The sequence below is a fragment of the Oreochromis niloticus genome, linkage group LG4, assembly GCF_001858045.2.
Source record: "Oreochromis niloticus isolate F11D_XX linkage group LG4, O_niloticus_UMD_NMBU, whole genome shotgun sequence".
Taxonomy (NCBI): domain Eukaryota; kingdom Metazoa; phylum Chordata; class Actinopteri; order Cichliformes; family Cichlidae; genus Oreochromis; species Oreochromis niloticus.
Genome location: NC_031969.2, coordinates 19,948,407 through 19,976,178, shown reverse-complemented (window position 1 = coordinate 19,976,178; position 27,772 = coordinate 19,948,407). Strand labels below are relative to the sequence as shown.

Below are 27,772 nucleotides of genomic sequence, written 5' to 3'. Positions count from 1 at the left end.
TTTGTAACTTACAAGAAAAGACAAATACCATGAAAGTCTGCAGGCCTATGTGACATTAAAACGACAGAGCCAAGTCTAACTTATTTTTTTAATAATTCACAATCACTCTTCAAACATAACTAAAAAGTGGAGGGAAAATGAAAAGCGATCCATTGTGCACATCACCATATTGAATATTACACAAAGATGTGTAAAGGTAAGATTAATCCACTCAATAATATAAGTGCCCTCAAAAGTACAGCATATTAATGATGTAAGGTGAGGAAATGTAGTTTTCCATGAAATTACGCACTGGTTAAATTTCCTTGTGCTGTACTTAAATTTACTGACAGTATTAAAGTATAATTATGAGGTCATGTAGGCCTGCACATTTTGATTGTGTTCAATATTTCGTGTAAGTTGCAAAGGGAGAACAGTCCTTACTGTTCAGTAAATCTGCAGTACTTAAATTTACTTACTTGTTGTAATTTTTTCTTTGTTTCCTGTAAAAATCTGGATCGTTACCTCCTGATTCCAGTGTATTTATCTTAAAGTCTTTGTAGATAATTAATAAAATGTAGATAATTCCATTCAATCACTGGGGAATTGCACCCTTAGTCGTGGGGCGTATTACAAAGTTTTACCATTTTCTTTCCTTCAAACCCATCCACTCCTTCTCTGTCCCCTTACACCCTCTCTCCTATTTCCATCCACGTCTTAAGCTCTGTCACAGATGTCTAGTGTCACTCGAGTCAAGCAGACAAATCTCACCTTAATCCCATATATCACCACCATCATCACAACCACCACTAGAGCCCCCTCATCTCACGGTCCCTACAGCGTGACTGCCCATGGCTACTGAAAGACACTGAGAAGGAAGGGTAAAGTGAAAGCCCCCACTGACATGCCAATTGGAGTAATTATGAGCTTATAGTCTCCTAATGCATCTCTGAGGACAGCTTTGTGCAGCCCCTCTGAGAGCTGAGCTTGTCTGTCATGTAATGATGTAAAGATGACTTGTCATTTCGCTTGCGAGCGAGCCATTTAACCTTTAACGTGGTTTTTATTAGTTTTTTAGATAAGGCTCATCTATGGAGATATCGGTTTCTTTATATTTGTTTTGATGACTTCTCTCTGCAACTTAAAGCCGTGTTTTTCTGCTCACTACTGGTGCATAATCCCATCTATTCTAATGTTTATTATGAGTATGTCATTGTATATGTTTCATTCTTTAATGCTGTTATTCCAGAGCCAGAGTCATGAAAGGCAATCCTGGTCCACTCTTTTCCCATTGGCACCGACAGAAAGCTAACACTTCTGCTACTATAATGTCGCACAGACCTCCAGTTTTCCTACAACCCCCCTTGGGACCCCAGGGAGACAGGGCAGGTCTGTCTTTTGCTGTCCTTTCCACATCGCCTTGTCCTGCCTTTAATGCCCCCCACTCCGTGGCAGGACCCTGATGGTGTGTGGGTTAGTCATGTCCTCCTCTCTAGACTCCAAACTCGCACATGTGGCCACAGTGGGAGATCCCAGATTTTTTGGGGGAGCTGAAGTCAAAAGAGGGGAGGGGGATTGGGTCAGACCACCACAGAGTCAGGGAGACCCCTATCTTCCTCCTCGCCAGTTCCCACCGCTCCCACCACGGCACACACATGTTGAAAAGGTCAGGTCTTGATAGACAACAGAGCACCGGCAATTACAGTGCTATTTCTTAGTAGCTGGAAGTCCCCTGCTTTCAGTGTGTGTGTGTGTGTGTGTGTGCGTGCAGAAAGAGAGTGTTTTTTTTTCTCATTCGTAGAGCATAAAGAGGTAGTGTTTAAGGGGAAAATGAGCTAGGACAGGGGGAACGGAGGAACTGCATGTAGGAACTTGTGCATGGATTGCTTCATGTCTCCTCTGTCTGTCCATTTGAGGAAATCAGTGAATGCAGTGCAGGTGTTCCCAAGTACACCATCTACTGTATGAGAGAATTCTCATACCTGAGTGCTTTTGCTTCTAAATGGGATTTCCTTTCTTCACATCTGGAGCTGTGGTTTGCTGTCTGAGGCTTCCTCTGCACTGCTGTGGTCAGGAGTCCATCTCTGACCACAGCAGTGCAGGGTTAAACCCTTCGTGTGGATGCTGAGTCTGCAAGCAATCTACACACACACACACACACACACACACACACACACACACACACACACACACACACCTTCTTCCAATGTGTTCCCAGTCTTTTCTCTCTTCTGTGCCATTTCTCTTTCACACCGACCACCTATTTCTAGCTCTCTGATGATTACTTTCATCGAGAAGTACAGAATACAAAAAAAGAGAGAGACTTATGAGAAGAGCAGACCTCAGTTTGACAGATCTGGAGATCACACAGAAAGGATGCCGCGGTCTCTTAACAACTGAAGTGTGCTGCTGTAATGTATAATGTGTTCCAGCTGGAAGTTTGCCTCGCATACCTTGTACCACCGGATTTCTGCGTTTATGAGTGCATGTGGCATTTTTTTTTTTTTAACCCAGAAAGTGTCAGTTTGCTTAAAGTTGTGACTTATGAAACAGCCCTGCCATCTGAAAAGGCTACACACCTACAGAGGTTTAAAGGAAATGGGCTCCTGAGGGGTGCTGGGGGTGCTCTATGCATGTTAGAGAGATGAAGTCCTGTAAATCGTTGCCAGTAATCATCCATATAAAAGAACAGCTGCGTCTGGGACCAGTTTTAAGTATGGCTGCCATACCGTGCCTCCCTCTGCTGTTTAATATTCAGTTGAACAAGCAGCAAGCGTACATGTGCGCGTGCACACTCTGTGCCACTGCTTGCTTATGTGCGCAGAGGTTGCCCTGGATATGCACTCTGCTCTGGATAATTTCCAAGCCCAATCTATATTGCTACCAGGCTCTGGAATGCACCTTTGCTCCTGGGAAATTTCACCTGAATTGCTTGGCCCGTGTGAGCGTACGTCTACATGAGTAACCTAACCATAAATGTTACTGCTTCTTCTAATAGGTGTATTACAAGAGTGTGTGTCAAATAACACACAGCTCCGCACTAAAAGCATCAAGACTCAACCCGCTAATGGCATCAACTTTGTCATCATGGACTCTGATGAGCTGGTTTGGGCTTTAGTTTGCAGAGCCTAATTTTACCCTGAGGAAGAGGGAGGAGATCTGCCTGTAGTTTGTAAAGGGCCTGCTCCTTGTGTCCGTGACTCATGTGTGCTCATGATATGGCTGGGCGGTGCTGGGATGGGGGGGGGAGAGACATTGGGATCTATGTTTGTTTCTCTGTTGCAAGGCAATCCACTTTGGTCTTTGACATTATGAGGTGTTATAGAATGGAGATGCTGGTGGACTGTCACGAATGTGCAGCTATCAGTGTGCAAAGTTTCTATTGTCTTGCTCTCTCTTTTTATGGTTCTGCACCAAAGTGTGAGACTCTTTGTTTTGTTGATAATGAGCATGCAACACTTTTGCTGCTGTAACACGTGACACTTATATGCTTTGAGGAAATCTGATTTATACCATTCTAATGAAAGGATATTATTATAAAGACCTGCAGTTCTGACCTCATGGGGTCTCCTGTATTATCCTGAATTATAACCATTTTTTAAAGTGTTAGTGGAGTGTGAGAGATGGAAATGTGACAGTGATTGAAATGCATCTTGACTCCAGCGCAGTATTTTGTTAAGAAAACCAAACCAAATAGGAACACTCTATATTAAAATTAGAAAAACAGCCGTTTTCTCAAGGTGCTTTATATTGAAAGGTAGAAACCCTACAACAATACACAGAAATCCCCAACAGCCAGAAGCCAGAAGGATCTGAAGAGTTTGGAAGCCTGCTCTATGCCTGGATGACTTTGTTGTGTTCCTTGAGCTGTTCAGAATTTTTAAGATATGATGGTGTGCATAATATTGCTGGGCGGGGGGGGGTGTTGCCATTGGCAACATCTACACCCAAATCCACAAGAATGTCCAGCAGAATAAGCAGTAATACTGTTTTTTATAATATGGTTAAAATGCTAAATTTAAATAAATATCACACAGGATTTGCAGATTTTTGACATTTTTAAGTGATTTTAATTGATTTTTTTTTAAATTACACTGAGCTCATGTTTAGAAAAATCCTGTCACAGCTTGAAAGATAATGATGAAATAATAACCTCAGGCATTCACAAATGAACACCTCTAGCCTTCACATAAATAAGTTAAACAGACAGTTCATCCAGACGGAGCCACACTTCAATTCCCCAAAGGCCTCACAGCTCATATCTACCGCATTCCCAGTAAAAGTCTCTCCTTTTTCCTATGTGTCTCTCACTGGGAACTATGTGTGGCCCACAGGCAAAACGGGAGTCATCACCTCACTCAGAGAATCCTCTCCGCAGAGTCTTTATGGCTCAATTTACTGTGCACTAGCATCCATAAAATGATTTAATGGGGTTAATGTTGTTAGGTACACATGCCTCAGTTGCCAGTAAACATGATGTCTAAATAGCTCATGCAGGAGGGGCAGGAATGAGAGCATATTTTCAGATCTTGCTGTTTTGATATTGTTTTTTCCCTTAAAGCATGAAGACTTTGTTCCCTCTGTCTGCTTAGTTCTGTTTATATAAAAGTTTTACCCTATTCCATCTTTCACCGCTTGTACCATCCTCTCCATCTGCTTCATACATCTGTGGGTCAAAACTCCACATTTTGGTTCTCCGTATTAATCTTGCTCAACACACCATAAACCGTCTCCAAAACACGAAATAAACACAGCAGTGCTTCATTCTCACTTTCTACTCACCTGTTCTGATAGACAGACAACTACTCCCTTGTACTTTGTGTCCTGTTATCTCACCTCTGACTCCAACAAGGAAGCCAAATGTAGACTTAAAAAAACCAAACATGTATGAGTCACATGAGTCATTCAAGTCAAAAATATGAGTGAGAGTATCTATCGGTGCTTGGAGGCTGGCGTGTGATGTAATCATGACCACACAGGAGTCAGGATGAACCCGGCTGTCACCAGCTGGTCTTAGTCACGTTGCCATTGAATCATAAAGTTTAATTCTCTTGTGGCACCACCAGATGAGAAATGAATGATTAATGCAGTTTGAGCGAGATGTCACGTAAACTGCTTTAGCAGAGGGACTTTTCTTTTAAAAATATTTGATTCGTTTAATAGCACCCGTGCCATCTTAACACGAGCTTCATAGGCCTATTAAAATTGTTTCATTAATTACTCCACCATCTGCTGCGGCGCTTTCTCTGTGCAACGTTTCCAGCCACCGTGCCCTCTGGCTCGCCTCGCGCTGTATTGATCCAGTTAAATGGACAAGGTGGTCGGCAGACCACCTGGTCGGCTGACCTATGCCTCCCCGCTGATTGTCACCTCTGGGTGATAATGTGTGTGCAAGCCGTCTGTCCGCGTCTCTGCTCCTGCAGGTATGTCTCCTTTATCAGGCCCTTGGGGCTTTTCTCCCAGACCTCCCAGCAATGCCAAATGAAGCCCAGCACTGGTGCACTGGTTCCAGCTTCTTCTCAACAAGTTAGGACCAGCCTATCGTGAGCCTTTGCTTTAAGTAGAAGCTTCCTGTGTCCTCAAATCTTACACGTACAAAAAAAAAAAAACTACATGGCTCACAGAACAGCTGATGTGGTGTGCACATCTAAACACAGAATCCAGAAGGCTGTTCCAAAAGGTTTATGGAGTCAGTGATGATGTGGTATATCTAACAGCTGGAGTGGATGGATGATTTTATACCCATATATTCAAATACAAACAAATAATTACAATTAAAGTCCAAACCAAAATAAATTAAGTAAACACCAACTTACATTACTAATGCAACCACCATCTTAGTATTTTGATTTCTTTAAATTTAACAATACAGTGATCCAAGTGAGGAAATATCCCTTGATGCTGCATGGTAATCAGTTATAAGGTTAAGCTGTCTTCTTAACTTCTTTGTTCCGAGTCTGGAGGTAAGGAGGAAAAGGGCCAACCAGGCCCAAAGGGTGGAGTTATATACGGCAGACTCCTGGGTGTGTCCAACAGATTGACAGGTGAAAGGATATGATGCATGTTGGTGTAGTGATTTTAACACACACAGACACACACACACACGCCCAGTGTTATATAATCTGATTATCATCTGCTATCACCGTTAGGATTTTGCTGTCTTTTGATAAAATTGCTGAACATTGAATATTTGTTTTTCCTGCCTTAAACTCAAATTCAGAGTGAGGCGGGCTGAGTCACCACCATCACTGCCGTAATGATCATAATCATTTTTACCCCCCCCCCAGTTTTGTCCAAATTAAATTACGCCCTGAAAATCACAAACATCCTGAGGGATATATGATAAATTCAATTTATAACTTCCCCTGATCATTTGTTTTCATGTTTATTCCGTCAGATGATTTAATGAGAACAGTATCTATTCAGTATCTCCATCCTGCATCCTCCTTTTCTAATCACTGATAATCAATATCGATTACATCCTGAATTTCTGAATGGGCTCTCTGCTGAAGGACACACACACACACACACACACACATACATATGGACTGAGGGGGTGGGGATGTGCTCTTGAGTCTTAAGTCATCTAAGCAGCCAACCAGCTTCCCTTCACTGAATAGATGCACGATCACCAAAGGAAGGGGGGAGGCGCAACGGGCACGGAGCTGCTCTCTATATCCAGAGCCTCAGAGTCGCTCTGACACCATTCACTCCAGAGTCCCACGCAGCCAAGGAACTGCGCAGACTGCTGCAAGACAGGCTCTGGATAGCACAGCACGGACAACGTTCCCCCCTGTGATTTTCTCCTCGTTTGGATTATATATTCATGTAGGACTATTAAATACTAAAAAAAAAGTCAGCAAATTAGTCGTGCTATTGAATCCTATGTGACATTTTCTTTAAAGTAGCCGGGTTTATTGTATTTTTTTCAAATATATATATTAAACTGGGTTCAAGTTTGAAGCCTGTAGTTTCTTTTAAGAAAGTGAAGGGCAATGCGCGTTCTGCTTGTCTCTTGGGATTGTCTCACTTGCGTTTGAGGAGCTATGTCGAGTCGCAGCAGCAGAGTGTGTTCGGGAGGACGCGATCCACTGTGAATAACAAGAATCAACTTCCAGCCTCTCACAGCTTCAAGCAAGTGCAGCGCGGTGTCTTGACTGAGCACGCTGAGCTGCCTGACACTCTGGGTTTCTCTCCCAGAGGGGATGGTTGTGGATTCTCTGGGGCCAGGAGCGACTCTGGGGCTCCTACACGTTCGCACTTTTTCTGAGATTCGAGTAAATTCTAAATTAAAGGGAAATGAGAGCCACACTTTCCTACATCCTGCTGTGGACGACGTACCTGCTGGCCACTGCTGAGGTAAAGTTACCAGTTAACTTGGTGGAGGCACGGTGGGGTCAGACAGACGGTGTCTTTGGCCCCCGTGTCATACTTGGTGGTGTGGGGTTTTTATTCTTGTGAGGGTGCAAAGGTCCCAAAGAGCGCGCATTCTCACAAGAGCCACACATTCAGCAGCACAGCTTTAATGTCCAGATAAAGAAAACCACAAAAGTAAGAGCTCTGAGATTTGATTTAAGCCATTTTAGGCACGGATACACACAGATGGCGTTATGTAAGACAGTTTTTATTGTAATTTTTTTTTTTTTAAATTTTAACTCACTTATAACCGATTTAAACTGTGTATTTAAAAAAAACATGGTGGTGTAGGCTGTGATTTTAAACATTAGTGTGAATGTGCTTTCATTTTTTCTGGACAACAGCGTATCAGTGACTGTGCGCTTTTGAACAAACATCACGTCTGCACTTGGATGCATATCTCAGTTATTTTTGGCTTATGTGCCAAATCTGTTCGTAGCTTGAGTCAACTGGGCAAACGTTTTGGTTGGGCTGAGCGCGATCATGGGAACCGCTCCGGCTGATATTTTTAGCCCCTGCTCCTGTGCGGGTCGCACGGTTTCCTCAGCTTGAGGTGCCTGCAGGTCCGCAACAAGTGCAGAGTGCGGAGAGGGTATTGTTTATGATATTACAAGCAACTCTTATCGCAAGACAGCTATTTTTAAAAATGCTGACAGGCAATGGAAATCCTTTTTTTTTTTTTAACGCACATTTTAAAGTTTAATGATAAAAGTGTTTATTCTATAGTTATCTGGGTGCCAAATTAACGAGAACTACCTAAAGTGCAGAATTTCTTAAGGGACCGCTTTTTCCTCCGCGGATGAGGTGATGTGTGGCAATGAGACAAATCTGCTTGCTTGTTGGCACACAGTTGTAAAGCTGTCCATCACACATTTCTAACCTTCATTTGTCGTTTGATTTCTTTGCCCCGACCGTTCTCCTCCTCCTCCTCCTCCTCCACCCTCGACCCGCGCCCACCCCAAAGGAAGTGGAGTTTCCCCAAGAGCTGATAGACCGACTGTCCCACAGCGAAATCCACAGCATCAGCGACCTCCAGCGGCTACTGGATATCGACTGGAGAGGTAAATTCTGCTTCTTGATGCTTTGAATCATACATATGAATTACATTAAGAATCCTGACGCACTGATATTCAGATGTGACATTACATCATGAATAGCCTTTTATTAGCATCTGATATATATTTTTCTTTGTAAATCAACACATGGATTTATCAAAGATAGGTTATGTTTCTTTCATACTTCACTTAGTTTCTATGGGCTATTACTGTGAAGCCTGTAGTTGAATGGCTATGGCGATGTTTAAGAAAGAACTTAAGTCCAGAAGCCACTGACAGTATGCTGGTATCAACATTTAATCAATTCCAGATTTAGTGAATTACATAAACAAACAGGTAAATGGAATGTGTTGGCACATTTTTGCCGGCTCCATTCAGGCGGGAAATCATTGCACTCCAGAAATGAATCTTCAAAAACATAACCATGTGCAGGAAATTGTTGAGGGATCTGTGTACCAGTGGGGGTCTGCCAAGCACGATAAAACTGCAACAGGTGCATTTACTGTGCACGTGTGACAAAGGTTGGATGTTCGCTGGCAGGCATGTCTTTTTCTTTTTTTTTGTGCTGCCACGTAAGCTGAGACCAGGTCATCCTGGACCCTCTGCGATTAACTTACCGGGTGAAACTGTCTCACCCATGGAGATTAGTTGATGGACACAGGCAATTACAAAATTTGCTTTAACAGTCCCAAATGATGTAAGCTGCCTCACCAGTCATAGCTCATTAGCAACCCCAAACCTTATACTCAGCAGAGCAGCGCTGGGACCGGACGTTTGCTCAAGTATTCTTCTGTGTGAGCATGCATTTGCCTTGTTGAAGAACATGTTAATTAGGACTAATAGTTCCCACATCATTAGTATGTTATCAGTTCACAATCACCAGCCTGTACTGCACAACAGTGATCACTCCTCTTTATGCCGAGCCCAGAATAGATTCCCCGAGTGCCTCTAGCATGAGGAGAGGTGTTTATAATTGAATTAAAACGTCTTTCTTCAAACAGAGTAATGTTTTTCAGGGTAACAGTAGTAGGCTGATTATTGTTACGAGGACATAAATCTGTCCAAAGGCCCACTTGGCTGCCCTGGTCAGCCCATTAAAAGACTTTTGACGCCAGCCAGAGGGATATTTTCAGAGCTTTTGTTGCAATATATAGCAAATGTTGTAGTATATTAAACAGGGAGGGAGAAAGAAAAGCATCTGAAAGGGTATGCAACACATTGCACCTGGAATATTTCAACAAGGAACTGCATTGTAAATATCAAGAGTTAAAATAAATCTGCCTGTCAGGATGAATGTTTCATTTAGTGCTGCTTTGCTCATCCCGGCCTGCATTTGCTTTCGGGAGGATGGTGTCTTTAGCTCTGACTGACAGATGAGATGACCCTGTTGGAGCCTACAGATGGCCGTCTGGCCCCTGAGGTGCTTCTCTCCTCTCTGCTCCTCTCTTCTCTCCTGAGGTGGCCCCCTGCCTGCCTGCTCTTATCTCTTTCACTGAAGAACTTTGACAGAAAAGGGAACCTGACTCTTAGCATGGGGCAGAGGTGGAGGAGGGAGCAGGAGGAATCCGGAGGTTGTATTCCCGCTTTCTGCAGAAAGACTGCAGTAGTTGTGCAACCCGCTTTGTTTCTGAAAAGCTGACAGAGTTTACGTCCTGTACACCAGGACTACCCGCAAATCTGCAAAAACAACGTTTGTGTACTTTCTACCTGCTCTCGCACCCACAGAGGGGACATGCTGCCCTTGTGACCTAAACGAATGCTTTGTCAACTCAACCATGTAGATGCTCTCAAATAACAAATCAAGGGAGAACAGCGCAGAGAGAGAATTATGGGGGTCACTTATTGCGACAAGTCAGTAGAACGTGAGCTATTTAAATAAGCAGAGGGACAAAGGAGTGGAGGAGGGGTAAAAGGAGGGAGTAATTTGCCTTCATGGCATGAGATTGTCTCCTGCATGATTTCTTTTCTCTTGTCTCAGTTTGACAACATTCTGGGGGTGCTGTTGCTTCTTAGCCACCTGGACTCAGCAGTGGAGAAAACCCCTCACTCCCCTGGTGCTGACTCCTTTCTCATTCTGCCTGTCCTTATATTTCCCTGTTTTTCTGTTTTTCCATTAAGCAGGAAAGATTACCCAGTGATGCTGAAAATGAGGGGCGGGGAGACTTAGTCTGTCACATCTCCCTTTTCCACATCAGATTTTGAAAATCTGGGTGGCCAACAGTGTCACATTCTTCTTCACTCCTAAATTGAGGACAGGGGTCAACTGAGCACAGCCTGAGTCACCTTTTATAAAGATTGTTAGGTAGACGTCCAGTCAGAGGTAGGTAGGTGTTGTGCACTCACTCCCTGTCTGACTGAGCGCACGACAAGTTCCTTTGACTACTCACTAAAGAGACTACACTGGGACTGAAAGTTGACAAATGTGGAAAAAGACGGCATCAAGAAGCAAATAAACAACCAATCCTGAAGGGGGACTTTGTAGAGATAGAGGAAATCCCTTTAGATGACTCTGGTCAGATCACAAAGCAGATCAGGGGGTGGAATGTGTTTGCTTGTGGGTAAGCTTTGTTGTGCCGGTGTACATTGGGTTTTAGGCTGCCACGCTGAATAATAAGAGGAGTTTGTGTAACTGTCGCTATGTTTTTCTGTTAAGTGTACATGCATAGGAGTGTGTTAGCTAGGCGAAGTTGTGCCTTGCCTACAGACAGGTAGGACCCACCCACTTAGCAAACACTCTCAGACTCTGCTCTCTTAGAAAGGGCAGTATCCTGCAGGGAAGTGTTATCATTTTATTGCTGCTCTGGTACTTTTCTGCAGTGCACCTTATATCCTGGGTGGGGACCAAAACAAGCAAGCTTTATCAGATGACCATGAATGTGGAGAAAAAAAAAAAAACTGGCTACACTGACCTGAGGTTAGAGAACTTTGAGGAGTTAGCGTAACAAAACATGTACTTTTCCAAGCCACTAAATGATTGAAAAAGCAAACATTTTCAGGCAAATGAGAGACACCAAACCGCTAATTAGGGCAGGAATAATGGTGGCTGAGTACCACCTGTCAAATGACCACTTTAGTCCCCCCCGCGTGTGTCTGTGAAAGCTGGTTGTTTTTGAGGGAGCGTGCTGACTCACCTGCGTCTAGCTACTTCATTCGTGCGTGGAAAGTTCCTGCCAAATGAGTGAGTGAGGCTGACACACAGAGCTTTACAATTATGCAGAGCTGTGTGTAAAAACGGGCCTCCTGCCTGCACCCTGTGTCCTCTGGACTGTTTACCTCAGTTTGTGACCTCATCAGCAGTCACTCTGCCCTCCTGCCCACCGGCATGTTGAAGGGAACTATAGGCCCTGAGAAACCAGTCAGAAGTTACCATCTTATTATGGTTGTGTGACTAACCGACGCACAATTTGTTGTGGATCGGGTATATAAAAACATCAACGGCCGATCACATGCCAGCTTTTCCTGAGGTCTACCAAGCCACCCATCGCTGCCATTCAGCATTGTTAAGCTGCAACTCATAGCTGGTTTATTGGCTGAATAAGCTTTGTGTGTGTTGTGTTTTTCTTTTTTTTTTCTCTTTGTGACATTATTAACATGGCGGCCTTCTGTTTTGTTGAGGTACGGGAAACGATGTTATCGAGGAGCCCAAGCACCAAAAGCACCACAAGCACCCAAACCACCACAAGAACTCCTCTCATCATTATGGTTACTACGGTGACCTGAAGAGCTCCCAGCTGCACAGCCGACGCAAGAGGAGCATTGGTAAGGCCGACAGAATACAACATGCTCAACTCAGAGGTTGCATCATGATTACTTTTAACACCATCACACTTTGGCACATAAGATTAAAGTGTAAAGACGCCCTAAAAATAACCCGCGTCTTAAATATCACCCCCGACACGAGTTCCCAGGAGATGAAACCGATCACTTTACACTAATTTCAAACAAAGCTAATGGTTAGTGGCTTTTATGCTGCCTTTTTGTGGATAAAAGGGAACCCTAATGAAGACGTCTACCCGGTATTTACTGCAATCAAGGAATCATGAGAAACGAGACTGGTGCGCGAGGTTGACGAGGCCGTCTGACACGAAGCCTTGTAATTGGCCGGAGGCTCACAGATCTAAGGCACGCGCGTCAGGAGAGAAATATATCCTTGAGCGTGGAAATTCCAGGCATTCAGGGCTCAAGTTGCAGCTCGTCTGGGCTCTCAGTCAGATTTCTTCATAAAACGCCACGCGGTACGATATCTGATAGAGGCGTGTAGAACACCGTGTAATGTGTGATGCGTGTGCATTAAGACGCTCTACCCTAAGTGGCACAGCATTTAAAGCCACACAGGATAATGCGGTTGGTTGTATTTCATATATATCATAAGTGTAACATACTGTATACCATTTTGGCAGCTGTCTACACATGATGCACATATCATCTTTACGACATAATGGCATCTTACTGTACACACTCTATCAAATCTTTAGGTTTAAGTGCCTCTCGGCGCATTAAATCTGCTATGAATACTTAAAGTCTTCATTACAGCCAGCGGGGTCAAAGGCCATTATTAGATTTCCCACCGGTGCACGTAAGGGTTTCTGGCCTTGTCACGCTGCATTAACTCCACTGGGGTCCCTGAACAAAGGAGTACTCTTTTAATGTCTCACCGAGTCCTAAGCTTCTTAGCTGATATGAGATCAGCTTTTTTTTGGATAGCTTGTCTTCTTAACAGCCTTAAATGGGGTTGGGTGTGATCTTAGCCTAGACAAACAGCTCCCACATCAAATGACTCATCAAATAACGAGCAGCGAAAGAATGCATGAAGCAGCTGTGAGCGAACAGGACAGATTACAACAGTACATCGAGATGGAAAAGATGATAACTAATGCCGGCGCAGACCAAAGTCATTAACTCGACTTTCCCTCTCTCCCCCGTCTCTGTTACAGTAGAGGAGGCAGTCCCAGCAGTGTGCAAGACACGGACGGTGATCTACGAGATCCCCAGGAGCCAGGTGGATCCCACGTCTGCCAACTTCCTGATATGGCCGCCTTGTGTGGAGGTGAAGCGCTGCACGGGCTGCTGCAACACCAGCAACATGCGCTGTCACCCTTCCCGCAAACACCACCGCACCGTTAAGGTAAGACGCCTACAGCATAGGTTGTTTGCGTAAATCCATGACTGCATCATATTAAACCCAGTCACCCGCTCAGTGCAAACACACTCGCTTCCACATCCAAATCACCACTTTTCCTCTCTGCAGGTAAGTAAAACAGGGAGGCAAAGTTGGGCTAATATGTTTTTCTGGATACTTGTTCCACACTTTACTCCCTATTTTCTTTGCAACCCTCCTCCTCACGGTTCCAGAATTGGCCACCTAACCGAACCTGCTGCTTCCATTCCTCCCCTCTATCCTTCATTTTTTATTGATCACCACCCCCTCTTCTCATGTTTGGTGAGAGGCCCTGGGTTGGCTGTGCCAGGACGGTGGGAGGAAGGAAGAGGAGGAAATGGGGCTGTTGGCACTTGGAACCATGGCATCTGTTGAAGGAATGACCCAAGAGGGATGCTCCTGGCAGATGTAAGACAGGCTAAGAGACAGAGATGGAGTCTTGTATCTAGAAAGTATCTGTCTCTCACTATTGCACAGGTACACCTCTCCTGTCTTCTCTGTTTGGACCTTTCGGGAAGCAGTAAGCCCAGAGAAGACAGGGTGACAAAGAGAGAGGGGGTTGCACTGTTCTCAGAGACTCTTTGGCAATGGTTGCTTGAAAACATGTCCTGTTCAGGATCAGAGGAGACACTCAGCGGCCGGAGCGGGAGATGTATTTCTGACGTATTTACACTTCAGCCTGTTAGCCTGAGCATGGCTCTGTTTGGAGGTATGGGAATTATGTGGTCTGTTCTGTAAGTAAGAGACAACCAGGGAATAAACAGGGTAGCCTGGAACAGTCTGACTGCACACTCATCTTCGCGCTCTATTGTTTCTTCTCTGATTCTGATCTTGCCCAGCTGCCCTCGCTGGTACATTGCTTTGTCTCCTGGTCCTCTTGCAGGACTTTAAAGATGCCGCGTTGATAGACCAGCAGAGGAATAGGTAATAAAACAAATATCAATCTTGGGCTTGCCCCCTCTTTCCCCTTTGGCACCCTGGCACAGGCCATGGAGATTTCAGTATTAATAGGAGGATCTCCTTGTATACTTCTGGTGCAGAGATGGTGAGGCAACACTGACAAGATGGTCACTGTAGGGCAGAAGCCATTGCACCCAGGGCACAGAGTTTATGGTAAGACCTGCTGACTCATAGCGTGGAAGGAGAGTGGAGCTCTGATGTACAGCACAGCTCTGTGTGTCTGTCTGTCTGCATGCAAGCTCATCTGTCTCTCTGTCTGCCAGACCTCAATAGGAGCACTGTCTGTGATCACAGCGATGAGGGATGGAGAGAGGCTGACAACAGCATGGAAGACACTATAAGGCTTGATTCAGCTATTCCTGGAATGCAGTGATCCATGCAACTTTGTCAACCCCCCCACCCCCACTCCGCCCCACCCCATCTTGACACAAAGGGCAAAATGAGCTCACTGACTTGAGGGACCTTCAGGCATGGTGGAACGGGTTTCAAGGGGGTCAGTTTTTCCATGTGGTTCCAGCCTCTGGTGATGGAGGGCGGCTGAGAAGCGTCGTATCCCTGTAAAGGTCATCCGTCAGGGCTCCGGTCAGGAGACATTCATCGCATTGTGTGTGAGGAACATTGTCTCATGCCAATTTTTTTTTTTTTTTTTTTTTTTTTTTTTTTCTGTCCTCGGTCTGAATAGGGGTTCAATTTGTGTGTCTGCCTTCATTTATTAGAAAACTAAAAAATGTTGTTCGTCTACCCTTGGCCCGGCTTGTTTTTTTTTTTTTTTTTTTTTTCTTTTTCCTGCGAAGCAAGGATGGGAAAAGAACACATTTGCTGTGTTTCTTTCCATCTTATGACACTTTGCGTTTGTCCAAATGCACCTTTATTTATTTTTTTCCCCCTTTTCTCTTTCTTTCCCTTATTCCTTTTTCATGCTGTGGACCCAAAAGAAACAAGCAGGTCTGTGCAGGCCCCATTCTGTAGCAGCCTGCCCTGCCCTGTCCTGTGATGGGGTAATAAAAAAAAGAAAAAAGAAAAGAGCCGACTTTAAATAGGACTAGCCTGAGGGTGGGAACGGGGCCCATATCCTAAATTCATCTTTTCTTTTCTTTTTTCTTGGTTTTGCCCCTTCACTCACTCTTTTGCATTTTGTACTTTGCTCCTTCATCGAGATAAGTCAGCCTCTGGGACCTTGTACGTGTCAATTTCGTTTACACACTTGTTTTTGTGTTGTCTGCATGCCTTGGCATGGAAGAGAACACAGTAAAAGCGAGAGGTGTAAAGATAAGCGACGTGGCAGGCTTTTAGAGATGGTTCAGTGTCTGTAAAAGAGATCAAGTGAGGAAGGTGGAAAGAGAAACAGAAAGAGAAACAGAGGGAGGTAAACAGTTTCTAATGAGCTAATGTTATTATATGTTTTCATGTATTTACATCCCGGCATTCCTTTACCTACTCCTGCACCCCGCCTCCTTTTGCACTTTCAATGACACCATAATCACTCCCTTTATCCCGGCATCTTGGCTCTCGCATTTCTTTTCTAGTCAGAGTTCTCATTTGTCTTTTCTTTGTGGTGTTTTATCAGCAGAAGGCTGCCAAGAAACATCTTGGCCAGCATGCTGCTGATTTTGTGCCACAGAGTTCTTAGACTTGTTATAATCTTGACATGGCACGGATAGCTCAAAATATAAACATGCCCAAATTTATTTATCGCTGGCACAAAACACTTCCAAGTTTCTATTTTTGTCTTCCTTTCCTCTCTCCTGTATTCCCTCAGTTCATCCTCCTCTTTGTGCTTGTCTGTCTCTGCTGGCTGACGGCTGCAGCTGTGTCCGGTATTTCTGATGGTTTTCTCAGCGCTTTTGGCTCAGAGTGTCTGCAGACGCACTCACTCATAAAGCAACAGGTGATTTTGAAGGAGGCGGGATTCGACAGGAAAAGGGATACAAATTGCATACGAGGTGGAAAGACGTGCGCTTTTAAATTCTTTTGCGCGTCTGTGTTTGTGTGTACATACGTGCACAAATACGACTGCAAACAGGCCGCAGCGGAGGCAAAGAACAGAGCTGTCATTCAACCTGTCACTCATCAGCTCTTAAGGCTATATGCTTTTTTTTCCTTAAAAAAAACAAACTTTTTCTTAAACAAGCAAATCAGAAGTTGTAGATTTTTAATGCATGCACAGCAGGAAATTGTGAGTTGTGAAACAGAAAAAGTGGTGCTGTATATACATGTCCTGGCACATTTTTAAATCCCACTATAGAAAATAGTGCCTTCATCCAATAAACTGTTAATTCAATTCAGTTCAACTCAGTCTCGGTTTGATTCAGTAGCTCGAGGCTTTCAGTCACCTTTGACGCACAGGTACAAGTATTTTGCAGAGGTTGACGAGGGTCATCAGCACATCTGTGTAAACCCAAGAATAATACGTGTGTGTGTGAGAATAGAGTGAGCACTCCATGCTAAGCGATGTAAACTCCCTGACCGCAGAGTAGGGACAAGGCCGTTTGGGCAAAGCAGCAGCAAAGAGGAAGACGGGCTGAAGAGTAATGAAGTGTTGATGGCTACTGGATCAAAGTGGAGGCTGACAGAGGCCAGGCGGATATAGCCACAGTGCTGAGTGTGGGGGTCCACACATCTCGCTGCGGCGGCCCCGACCCCGACCTTTACGCACAAACACACAACATACGTACTGACAGTTACCTCAGCAACAGTGGGTCACATCCGGGTGTTTGGTTTGGGGGTAAAGCAGTAGCTCTAGCCCCACGGTTGTGTGGGACCCTGACTTACGGGGTGTTTCATAAATAAAAGGCGTCGTGACGGTGATACAGTGAGAATGATTTATGATCATTTGAAGGCTAGGGGTGCAGATGGAGAACGAGGGGCCTCCTGGTTTTGAAGTCTTCTGCAGCTGTGAATTATTTTCCCTTTGATTCACTTAGCTCAGCTAGACAAAGGAAGGGTGAGAGAGTTTGTGTGCGCACAAGCGTGTTTGTGGTGTACATGGCGGGGGTTGCGGGGCAGGTCGTGACAGACCAATGGGAGTGTCCTCACGAAGCTCGAAGATGGAAAGTTTGGCTTCTGCTGCACCGGCTGGAATGCATCAGTCCGAACAGGAAAAACCATATTTTAATCACATTTTACTTCATTTCTGTATTTTTCTTCAATCCTCCCCTCCTTTGCTCTTCCCTACAGACTTCATCCTCCCCCTCCACATCTCCTCTCAATACAGAACTGCCCCCCCACCACCCCTTTCCTTTTCAGTCTTGGAGTCTGATTGTCTGTTCAGTCAAATAGTTGTTCACTCCCTCCTTGCTCTTTCTGTCTCTTTCCTGAATCCGAGCCATCCCCGCTCTCTAATTTGACCCCTCTGCCATTTACTTTATCTCTTTTGCTCTCTCTCATTAAAACCTCGTTTTCTCCTCTCAGTAATGTCTCTAACTCTGTTCTGCTGTTCACTTAAAAAAAACAAAAAAACAAACCCAAACAACCCCCCAAAAACAAAGATTATACACATCTTCAGATTCTTTGATATTTGATATTGCATGATAGTTGTGCAGGAGAGGTACGTGATGCGGTCAGGGGAAGATAGATGTTCACATCTGGAGACGTATGTTTGCGTGTGTGTGGCTACGAGACAGTGGTGTACCCTGAAGGGTGTTGCAGACCTGCGAGAGATGTGATAAATGCCCTCCTTGCTTCCTCTCTTCTTCACACACGGCCTGTGATAACCTCTTTCACCCATTATCCAAAGTTTGTGTGTGTGTGTGAGCAGCAGCAGATTATCTTGGCTGTCTTTGTCTAAAGTTCAGTTTTCATACTTGTCTTCTGGGTTTTTTTCCTTTCTGTTTGATCTCAGGACACAGACAGACACAAAGTTGTAGGTACAAGAAGCCTCACAGTTGTGGCACCAACAAAGGTTCCTTTTTGTCAGGCCACTCTTGCCTAATTTCCGTCTTGACAGATGAATTGCCACCCAATCCTGCCTCTTTCCACCCTCCATTCTCCAAGAGCACACATACATTTTTATTTATTTTTGCTCAATTCTGTCGCTGTTCCAGTTCATGATGGCCTGCGGTGCACATCTACATCCTCGCTGTGTTTTCCTTGGAAGGCCGGAGTGAAACTTTCCTTTCCATCATGCTCTCATCAGCGCCGTGCACTCAGGGAATTCCCAATTAACTCGACTGGGACGACTGCATTCACAAGTAAGGCTGCGGAGACACTGGGGACAAACCATGGGGGTGCACTTCCCAGTGCCCCCGGCCTCACCCCAACCCTCCGCATCGGATATCATTCCACAGCCACTCAGGGGACTTTTTCTCAGGGCCCCGGCTTTCCAGGGAGTTTAGAGGAGCTTGATTTATACAAAGAGAGCGTGGGGCCCCTTGTCATAGCATGGGGGTCTCTTTCTGATGTATGTTTTATTTGGAAAGTGATTGATTCTGTGCCAGATAGGAAGCCGGTGATCTTTGTATGAAGGTTAAGAAGTGCTTAAAAAAATATGACAGAAGTAAATATGAAAGCAAAGTGGAAAAAAAATAGTTAAGAAAAAAAGGAACAATGGTTCCTTCCACGACAGCATTAACGGTTCCCCATAACATAGGAAACAGGAAGCGAGGCAGAAATTGAAAGAGAAAGCGTCAACTAACTGGTCAGAGCACATGCACTTTGAAGCAAACTGTAGCACAGAAACTCATTTAGATTTAAAAAAAAGTTTGGGTGTGTGTGTATACCAACTCCTGCAGGGAGTGCTTTTAACCCTGCTGTGCGAGGGGCAAGGAGACAAGCTTACTGCTGGGCCCATTGCTTTATCCTTCAGTCTATAGCTGTTTGTTTAGGCAGAAGTGTTTGTGTGTGTTAGTTACTAGGATCAGCAGTAAATTTCAGATGCGGCGGTTTCTCTTTTTTTTTTTTTTTTTTTTTTGCTTCCTGCAGACTTCTTCTGAAGTATTCCGACATTCCCCGTAACTCCCTGTTTTTCAGTTAGATAATCTGATTAAATATTAGCAAGTTTTCTGGGAAACGGCGATGCTGCTTCACTTTTGGTAGATAACAATAAGCCTTGATAACTTCTCTAGCTGTCTGTCTCGTCGGTGTTAGTGTAGTAAACTTTTTTTTCTCAGTGGGTAACCCAGGATCTAAGCGTTAATAGTTAACGCATGAATGTCATCTCATGCGAGTCATGATCACAGCGAGCCGTCCGTCTCACTGCCTTAAATGACCCCCTCTGCTTTCACACACACGCACACACGAGAGCGATGGTTCACTTTTTTTACTCCAAGTTCTTCTCTTCTCTCTGCCTTTCACCTGCTCTCCTTCTCAGGGCCTGATGATAGAAAATACGCCACCGCCACTAGCCCAGACGCCATTGTCCGTTGTTTGCTCACTGCATACCTCCTGTGCTCGCTTGCCCTCCTTTCACTCCCTTTCTTCACTCGTAAGAAACTGTTGCACAGGAGTGGCTGGTGAAGCTCCTCGTCTTTCACTTCTTTCTGCCTCAGTTTTAGCCTCACCTGACGACCCTCGACTTTGAGCCACAGTTGTAGCACCAACATAAAGCTCTCCTCTCTGTGTGAATGTCACCATTATACTCTGTTTTATCATACAGGGACTTGTATGTTTATTAGTCTGCATGACTAACTCGACACCGACAGGCAGCCTTGGCAGTACGCCACCGTGGGTAAGAAAAGAGTCAGAAAAGCCACTCGCTGGTTTTGCGCCCTGTCTGCGTGCACATGATCCCTGTGCTGACTGAAAAACTGTGTTGTTCATATCACTTGAGAGTGCTGGGAGATTTCGCCCAATATCCCTTCTCGTGCAGCAACTAAGATGGTTGAAGCTGAGGATATTGTTTCCATGTGGCCCCCGGGCCCCTCGGCAGTGGATGGTGGATGTTTTTCTGCCCTTGGCACTCAGATCAGAGAATGAAAAAGCATGCAGCCACCTCCCCTGAGTTACACAATAAGATCATCGTAATCTAAACACAACCCTTTCCGTTCAGCTTTCATTTAAGCTTTAATCAATACAGCGTCTTCATGAACCGCCGACAAGCGGCTGTTTTTGTTGCTGGCAGTTGGGTGAGAAATAGAGGTCTAAGGCTTAAAGTAAGTGGGCGTTACCTGCTTTGGAATTCCTGCATTGCTTCTTGTGTTTGCTTGATGGGAAGGTTTGCTTTTTCTGCTTAGATTACACCTAGTATTTCTTTAATGCATGCTAAGCAACACTTTCCCTAACCCACAAAGAAATGCCTCCAAACGTGTTATGACAAGGTGAATGACTTTAGGCGTGTGTCTGTCTAGATGTGGATGCTCCTAGCTTCTTCTCTTCTACCAGAGTAAACTCCTTCCTGTGCCTGAGGGCGTACAATGCTCTCCCCCCACCACCACCACCCTCCATCCCTTTCCTCCTTGTTTGAGCTTGCTTGGACAAGGTCATACACTCCACTCTTTTACACACCTGATCAAGAGTCTATAAGAGCACACGACAAGTGGAACTCAATGAATCATCCTCAGGGTAATGCTGCTGTCACACTTCAAACACACCAAGGCAATGTTTTGTTTTTTTTTCCTTTTTTTTTTTTTTTTTGTCTTTCTGTGAATCGATTTATGGATGTGTCGTCAGTGTCGTCAGTCACAGAGCTACGCCTCTTGATATTAGCGGATGGGCAATGAGTGTCTGCATTCTCTGACGCACACAGAAGAGTAATGATGTTGCTGGAGCAGGGTCTGTAGCTAACCTTTTCCCTCTTCCTCCCTTCAGGTAGCCAAGGTGGAGTACGTGAGGAGGAGACCCAAGTTGAAAGAAGTCTTTGTGCGGTTAGAAGACCACCTGGAGTGTGTATGCACATCACATCATCACGCGGTAGAGCCCTCAGATCCAGAAACGGGTAAATAAAGCTTTCATTGCAAAAAAAAGCACTTAGAAGCTGAGTTTGATTGCAGAAACCGACCCCTCTTCCTCATCGTACATTCTACTTTCCCGTCTTCCTCATATCGGTCTGATGGTCTTCTCTCCGTTTGTCTCCATGGCTTTGCACTGGTTGACCTTTTTTTTTTTTTTTTTTTTTTTTTCTGTGATTGCCCCAAACAAACCCATGAAGCGGCTCACTATTGCAAAACTGTAAAGCTTGAATGCTCGTGCCTTGTAAGATGAGGATGTGTGCGTGTGTATATATGCGTGTATGTGTACTTGTGTGTTAAGGGAGGGTGTCCAAAGGGCTGCTTGGCATGACAGCAGGTAACCCGCAAGTGCCTTGATCTGAGGCCTCTTTTCTCCTTGGGAGCAGATAAGCGCTGTAATGTGTGCTGATAAGGCATCTCAAGAATTTATAGTGTGTTATATCTTTGCACTCTCTGCTTCTGTCCCCGGGCTGTTGTGGCTCTTTCTGTATTATAAACCCCTGCTTCTCGCTTGTAACCCTCCTTCCTATCCACCCTCCCTGACTTTTGTGTTTTCAGGCCACCGTAGGGCCAAAGGTAAAAAAAGGAAACCTAAAAAGCTAAGACGCACCAAGGGATTATTGGTGACTTAAAAAAAAAGTTGCACTCATTACCCAAAGTCCACTGGAGAGCTGTGAAGCGCACAGGTAGGACTTAAGAACTGCAGCCTTTAATCACCTTTCGGCACTGCACTGGCCCAATCAGGTGCAAAGAAAGGGCCCTGCCAATCACCCAATAACATCACATCCAATCAGTGTGAAAAGAGGAGGAACTAAGGAGTGTCATCCTCCGTGCTGTCCTCAATGCTGCATGTTGAGCTTGTGGCCCGCTGAGCATGCACACTGCTTTTATCTGCTGTGTTTTGTGCTTGCATGATCTCTTTTCATTGTACAATAAAGCAACTGTTTGTTTTGTTTCACTTTCTAGAAATCACTCCTCTGAGTTTTCTTTTACTGTCTTTCACCTTATCATATTGTCATCACCCTCTAAAAAAAATAAGAGACCAGTATTTGCGATTTTCCTCATTCTGTCCTTTACTTCAGCCACACACACAAGCAAAAACACCAAACATAAACAAAATAACACACACGCTGTATTTTGACTGGACATGATGATGTCTGGTCTGAGCGCTGTCTTTGAAATATGGAGAAAGATGATTCAGAACACTGCAGATCTTGTTTGAACTGTGTTTGAAATGCATGAACAAACTGGTGAAATTGGGCTCTAAATCCAGTAATCTAGTTGGATATCTTTTTTGTGATTTTAAAAAAAACAAACAAAAAACAAACATGCATTGTTTTTGTAAACCTGTGATTCTAATCTCACCCTTCCTCTCTCTCTCTCTGTCTCTCTCCCACAGTGGATGTGAGGTGAGACCAATCAGAACAAGGGACTTCAGCGTGGGAGGTGCCCAAAAAGAGGAGGCCTCCAAAAATGACACCTGCTCTGTCCTCTTCCCCGCTGCCGTGCAACCTTCGTTTAAAAAAAACAAAACAAAATAAACCCCAAACTTTTCTGTAAAGATGTCAGACTGAAAAAGAGACAGCAGATAAAAACAACTGAGATACCAAAGGTGCTTTTGAAAAAGAAAACAGCCGGTGACTTTCTTTGCGGTAAGCTACTTACCTAAATGGCTGATTAAGAAGAAAAGAGAGGATGCTGCGGATCTCGGGCAGGCCAGGAAAAAGGCCAAAGGGAGACGATGAAAGGGATCGATCGACGTTGGACATTTTGACTGAGCGACAGTTAAACAGCTGTTGAACAGTTGGACCACACCTCGATGAGAATCAGGCGCTCCGACTTAACACAAGTACTCTGACCTGCTTAAATGAGTCTTGCATTCACAGGAAAAAAGACAGAGAGATATAGGAAAAAATGATGGAATGGAAGAGACTCTTTATGGAGCATCAAACACTTTGAGTTGACAGATGTGTGCTCCGAGACCTCTGGTTGTGACTTTGCCCACCTGCTATGTACAGTTCAATTTGAAAAGAAAGTAGTCGTTCTTCTTACAAGCTATTTATACGTGTGGATGTTTGCTTTCCATTATGAAAGAAAAAACAAAAGATGTTTCATCATGTTTTTGCAATAGGTCTGGTTCTTTGTAACCATCAGTATCACAATCTCAGTGTAATTTTGTCTTCTTGTCAGCCATGTTTCTTATTATATTACAGTATATCTGATTGATGTCCAGTCTTGTATATGGTTTGGATATATGTGTGTGAGGAGGAGTTTTGAGAGTCAGTACAGGAAGATGCTTTATTTTTGTTATGAAATATATTATGCATACTTATATCCAAGCAGAAATTGTTTTCTTTTTGTTGTTCTTGAATGTCTATATTTAATCGATCTGGGCGCGGGGGGGGATGCAAAAAATGAGGTCAGGGGTGAAAGTAGGCTAGTGCTTGTTAGCCTGTGTGTGTGAATGCAGCATAGCTGTGAACAGGATAAAAGATGGGGATAAAACAGCCCAGATGTGGCAGTTCCAGTGTATATGTGTGTGTGCATGTGTGTGTGGTGTGGCATACTGTGGCATATGCTACAGCAGTGACACGCCCTGCCCTATCCTTTAGGCAATATTTACCACAAACATGCATTCAGCAAATTTAGAGTGTCTGCCAATCACATAAGTGCACAAAAAGTGCACTTGGATGTCTAAACTAGAGCAAATACATAGGCTGTGTGTGTGTGTGTGTGTGTGTGTGCGCGCGCGTGTGCGTGCTTATGCACAATTTCTCTGCTACGAGAGGCTATTTTTTTTTCTTCTTCACCCATTTCAGTCCGGCGCTGATAAGGAAGATACCCGCCCGGTCTGCTACATAAGCACACATGTTGTGCCTTTGAAGAGCAAAGTCCATCTTAAAGACTGAATGAGCGTACAAAGCAAATCGACAAGTGCATGAATGGGCTCCTTGTTTGGTCAGGCTTTACTCCTCTGTTGACAAGAGAACAGATCTCAGATTACTCCACCCCTGTGAAGGCACTCACACTTTATGCAGCTCTCCTCCGTCAGGACAAATGATCTGAGGTGGCTTGAAAACAGCGCGGTGCTAGCCTGAACTCGTGCGCCAAAGGAACAAACAATTACTTCCTTACCAGTTCCTATGACAGTGATGAATGTGTGACAAGGCCTGGGGCTTACATGGCACAAAAACAACGTCCCTTTTCCAGCCTGTGTCGAAATACGGAAGTATGACTGGGATTCTTCTAGCAGACAAAGGCATGAGAGTGAGTCACAGTGCAATGAAAAGCAAATTGAGGAGAGCTTGACTGAAACAAGGCTGTATCAGCTACTGCTGAACTGTGGGCTACATATCACACACACACACAGTGCACCTGTTGACTGGTGCTATATTTTGTAAGGCTGATGTTTCACCGGTATTCTCAGTCACAGTTGCATCAATGTAAGATAGTGTTCTCAGTGAATCAGGGACCATGCATAGAGCTATTCGATTGCAGTCCACCACAATGCTATTATGCTATTGCTAAGCCTTTTATTACTTTTCTTTTGAGCTTTCATTGGATAAACATAGCAATAATCATAATTTATATATTTATGTTATTAACAATAAATATATTTCTGCTCATGAAATTCTTCACTGGATGTTGAGTCCTGTTAATTGCACCTTGTGTCTCAACGATGAGTTTTTAGGATGAATGTAGACCCTGTAAAGACAATCAAATGGACATGAAGGGTAAGGAAAGTGAAGCATGCACTTTCTTGCTATGTGAAGGCAGTAAAAGTATGTACAGATTATGCAAGCTCAGAAGAGTGAAGTGTTCTTATGTTGGTGCTGCTGTAGTTGGCATAACATAAGCTTGATGTGAGGGTGGTGTTGTTACAGGAAATGTGAGCTTTTACCTGCTTGCAGGCCGAGCAGGAGCCGGGTTTTATTCCAGGATCCACCGGTAGCAGACGGTAGGTTCTGGGGGGCTTTATTACTTTTCCCCTGAGCAGCTCACCCTAATCCCCGGGCTAAGGGACATGAAAGCCCCTCTGCTTTGCACTTCCCAGCCATATACCCTGCTTATTACCTCAGGAGGGGAGTGAGATAAAGAAAGGCACAACATGAAAGAGACACAGGATCAGAGAGACAGCAGCTCGGCTACCCCGTAGAATAGGGGATAAAGTCAATAAAGCAAAGATAAAAGGAGGAGCAGAGGTTTGATTGATTTTATTGTTTTTAACCTGACATGCACGGCTTTATTCACAAAAATGAGGGGAGGGCCGAAGTAAGGATTTAGAATAGCGTGTGCAGTGTAGTCACCATGCAAGGCAAAGAAAACAATATGTCATGCTGAGAAAAGAAGGAGGAGTGGGAAAACCCTGAGGAGTAAGAGTGCAATGGGACGGGGTGGAAAAAAAGGATGAAAAGAGGGGGTTAGGTGGGCTCAGGATGGGGGTAATCGGCACCACAGCATGAACGGGCAGACGGGGCGACACTTAAGTGGACATGCTTTTATAAGTAATACCAGAGGGGCATATGGGGGTAGATAAGGTGAGCAGGGGGCTGATGAATGGGCTTTATGTCTGTGAGTGTGTGCAAGTGTTTGAGAGAGCGAGCCTGGCAAAATGAGTGTGATTGTATATGTACTAAAACAATGCAAAGGAGGTGTCTCAGTGTGAAACATGCTCCACTGGAATTTCAGCCCTCGTAGAGAGCAAAGTGTCATTCGACTACACGCAGGGTCAGAGTTTAGGGGTCGGGGGTCATATGAGGATGCTGTTATTGATGAATTGTGAAGCTTTCACGGCTTTCCCTTTGTTGTGTTTACTGTAAATAAATGCCACCTTTCACAGGAACCATTTTTGGTAAAGTTTTTGCTACCCTGGATTCAACGCATCCTCGACTAAATCTAATAGACACAATAACCTCCTCCAGGAATTAGCTTTTGCTTTTTTCCTTAACAGATTACAGATTGTTTAACTTTTGCTTCATTACTCTCTTCCCTCCTCCATCCTCCCCTTTCCTTTTCCCCTCATCCTAGCCCTGTTATGTTTCTTCTCCAAGCCCCAACCTGTGGCCTCTGGGTTTTGAGGAAAGGCAGAGGTGGGCTTTGAAGATGGCGACAGCCAAAGTTTGTCCAGGGCCACGGCCATGAATGCCCGCCTTTGTTGTGCGCCACTCTCTCACGTCTTCATATCCTCCCCCTCCTACACTCCTTACCCTCCCTTTGCCCCCCCACAAACTTACATGGACACGCTCATGCCCTCACTGGGGCCCCCTTTGCACAAATGACCCTGCTAATTATGTATTTAAGGTATTTGGCTCCTGTGAAAACAGCTTTGGGTTAGCGGTGGAAGGTGGCGGGGGTGGTTGAAGAAAGGAGGGTGTATGAGGACGTGGTGTGGTCCATGGTCTCATGGCTATCATTACTGCCCAGCGTTGAATGTAAACACTGGATTAGGGCAGCAAGGGGTGATTCAGGAGAAGGGCGGTTGAGGTGGCAGTGGTCGCCTTGCGCTTCAAGCGTTCTGTGCTCTGGTTTCACCCCTGGGTGACAGTCCCTCAGAAACCTTTCTCTCATGCACACACTGCTTACCTCAGACAGGTAATGATTTATCAGCAACACGGGAGAGGCAATGCAGTGCATAAACATCATGGGCCTTCTTTCTTCTCTTTCCTTCTGATATGATCTGTTTTTACAAATTGTTTTAGGGGTTGTTTAAAATATTTATCGTCACATTTCTTGTAAACATCTTTGATATATGAACATCACTTTTATTTTTATTCAACTCATTTCAGTGCCCTGAACAGTTCCCTGAGGGTTCTTTATACTGTAAGGTAAAGACCCCCACAATAATAGAGAGAAAACCACAACAATCAAAAGACCCTTTTTTGAGCAAGCACTTGGCGACAGTAGGAAGGAAAAACTCCCTTATAACAGGAATAAACCTCTGGCAGAGCCAGGCTCAGGTAGGGGCAGTCATCTGCTGGGTCTAGTTGGGGGTGCTGGGAGGACAAAAGACATACTATGGAAGAGAGCCAGAGATTAATATTATTTCCCTTACAGTTAATATTAATGGAATATGGTAAATGGACTGATTCTTATATAGCGCTTTTCTACTCTCAAAGTGACAACATTCCACATTCACACTTTCATCTAAGCTTTTAGTGCATACACATGCATACACCGATAGATTCACTGGAGAGCAACTTGGGGTTAGTATCTTGCCCAAGGATACTTGGTATGCAGACTGGAGGAGCCAGGAATTGAAACACTAACCTTCCGATCAGATGACCTGTTCTACCTCCCGAGCTACAGCCATCCCATTTGAA

The 27,772-nt window shown here is 44.5% G+C and overlaps 1 protein-coding gene across 3 annotated transcripts; it reads left to right on the top strand.

Moving 5' to 3' along the window:
- Positions 1–6,635: 6,635 nt before the first annotated feature.
- Positions 6,636–24,156, top strand: pdgfab (platelet-derived growth factor alpha polypeptide b). 3 transcript variants are annotated; one of them, XR_003219612.1, is made up of 7 exons: positions 6,636–7,338; positions 8,360–8,456; positions 12,066–12,209; positions 13,388–13,575; positions 21,313–21,439; positions 22,011–22,138; positions 22,852–24,156. XR_003219612.1 is itself a non-coding variant. In XM_003450054.5 (6 exons), exons 1-6 carry the CDS (start codon positions 7,279–7,281, stop codon positions 22,863–22,865), a joined length of 633 nt encoding a protein of 210 aa, XP_003450102.2. In that variant the 5' UTR covers positions 6,652–7,278; the 3' UTR covers positions 22,866–24,156. The 3 variants fall into 3 exon arrangements, 1 of the variants encoding a protein (XP_003450102.2); XR_266539.4 differs by having other exon boundaries at positions 6,643–7,338; positions 13,385–13,575; XM_003450054.5 differs by lacking the exon at positions 22,011–22,138 and having other exon boundaries at positions 6,652–7,338; positions 13,385–13,575.
- The last annotated feature ends 3,616 nt before the right edge of the window (positions 24,157–27,772 follow it).

What these genes read in the sequence shown, in the direction of transcription:
- pdgfab (XM_003450054.5), top strand. Translation starts at nt 7,279, where the DNA reads ATGAGAGCCACACTTTCCTACATCCTGCTGTGGACGACGTACCTGCTG. An exon ending in CCGACGCAAGAGGAGCATTG is followed by an intron (nt 12,210 to 13,384) that starts GTAAGGCCGACA and finishes TCTCTGTTACAG; the next exon opens with TAGAGGAGGCAGTCCCAGCA. An exon ending in AACACCACCGCACCGTTAAG is followed by an intron (nt 13,576 to 21,312) that starts GTAAGACGCCTA and finishes TCCTCCCTTCAG; the next exon opens with GTAGCCAAGGTGGAGTACGT.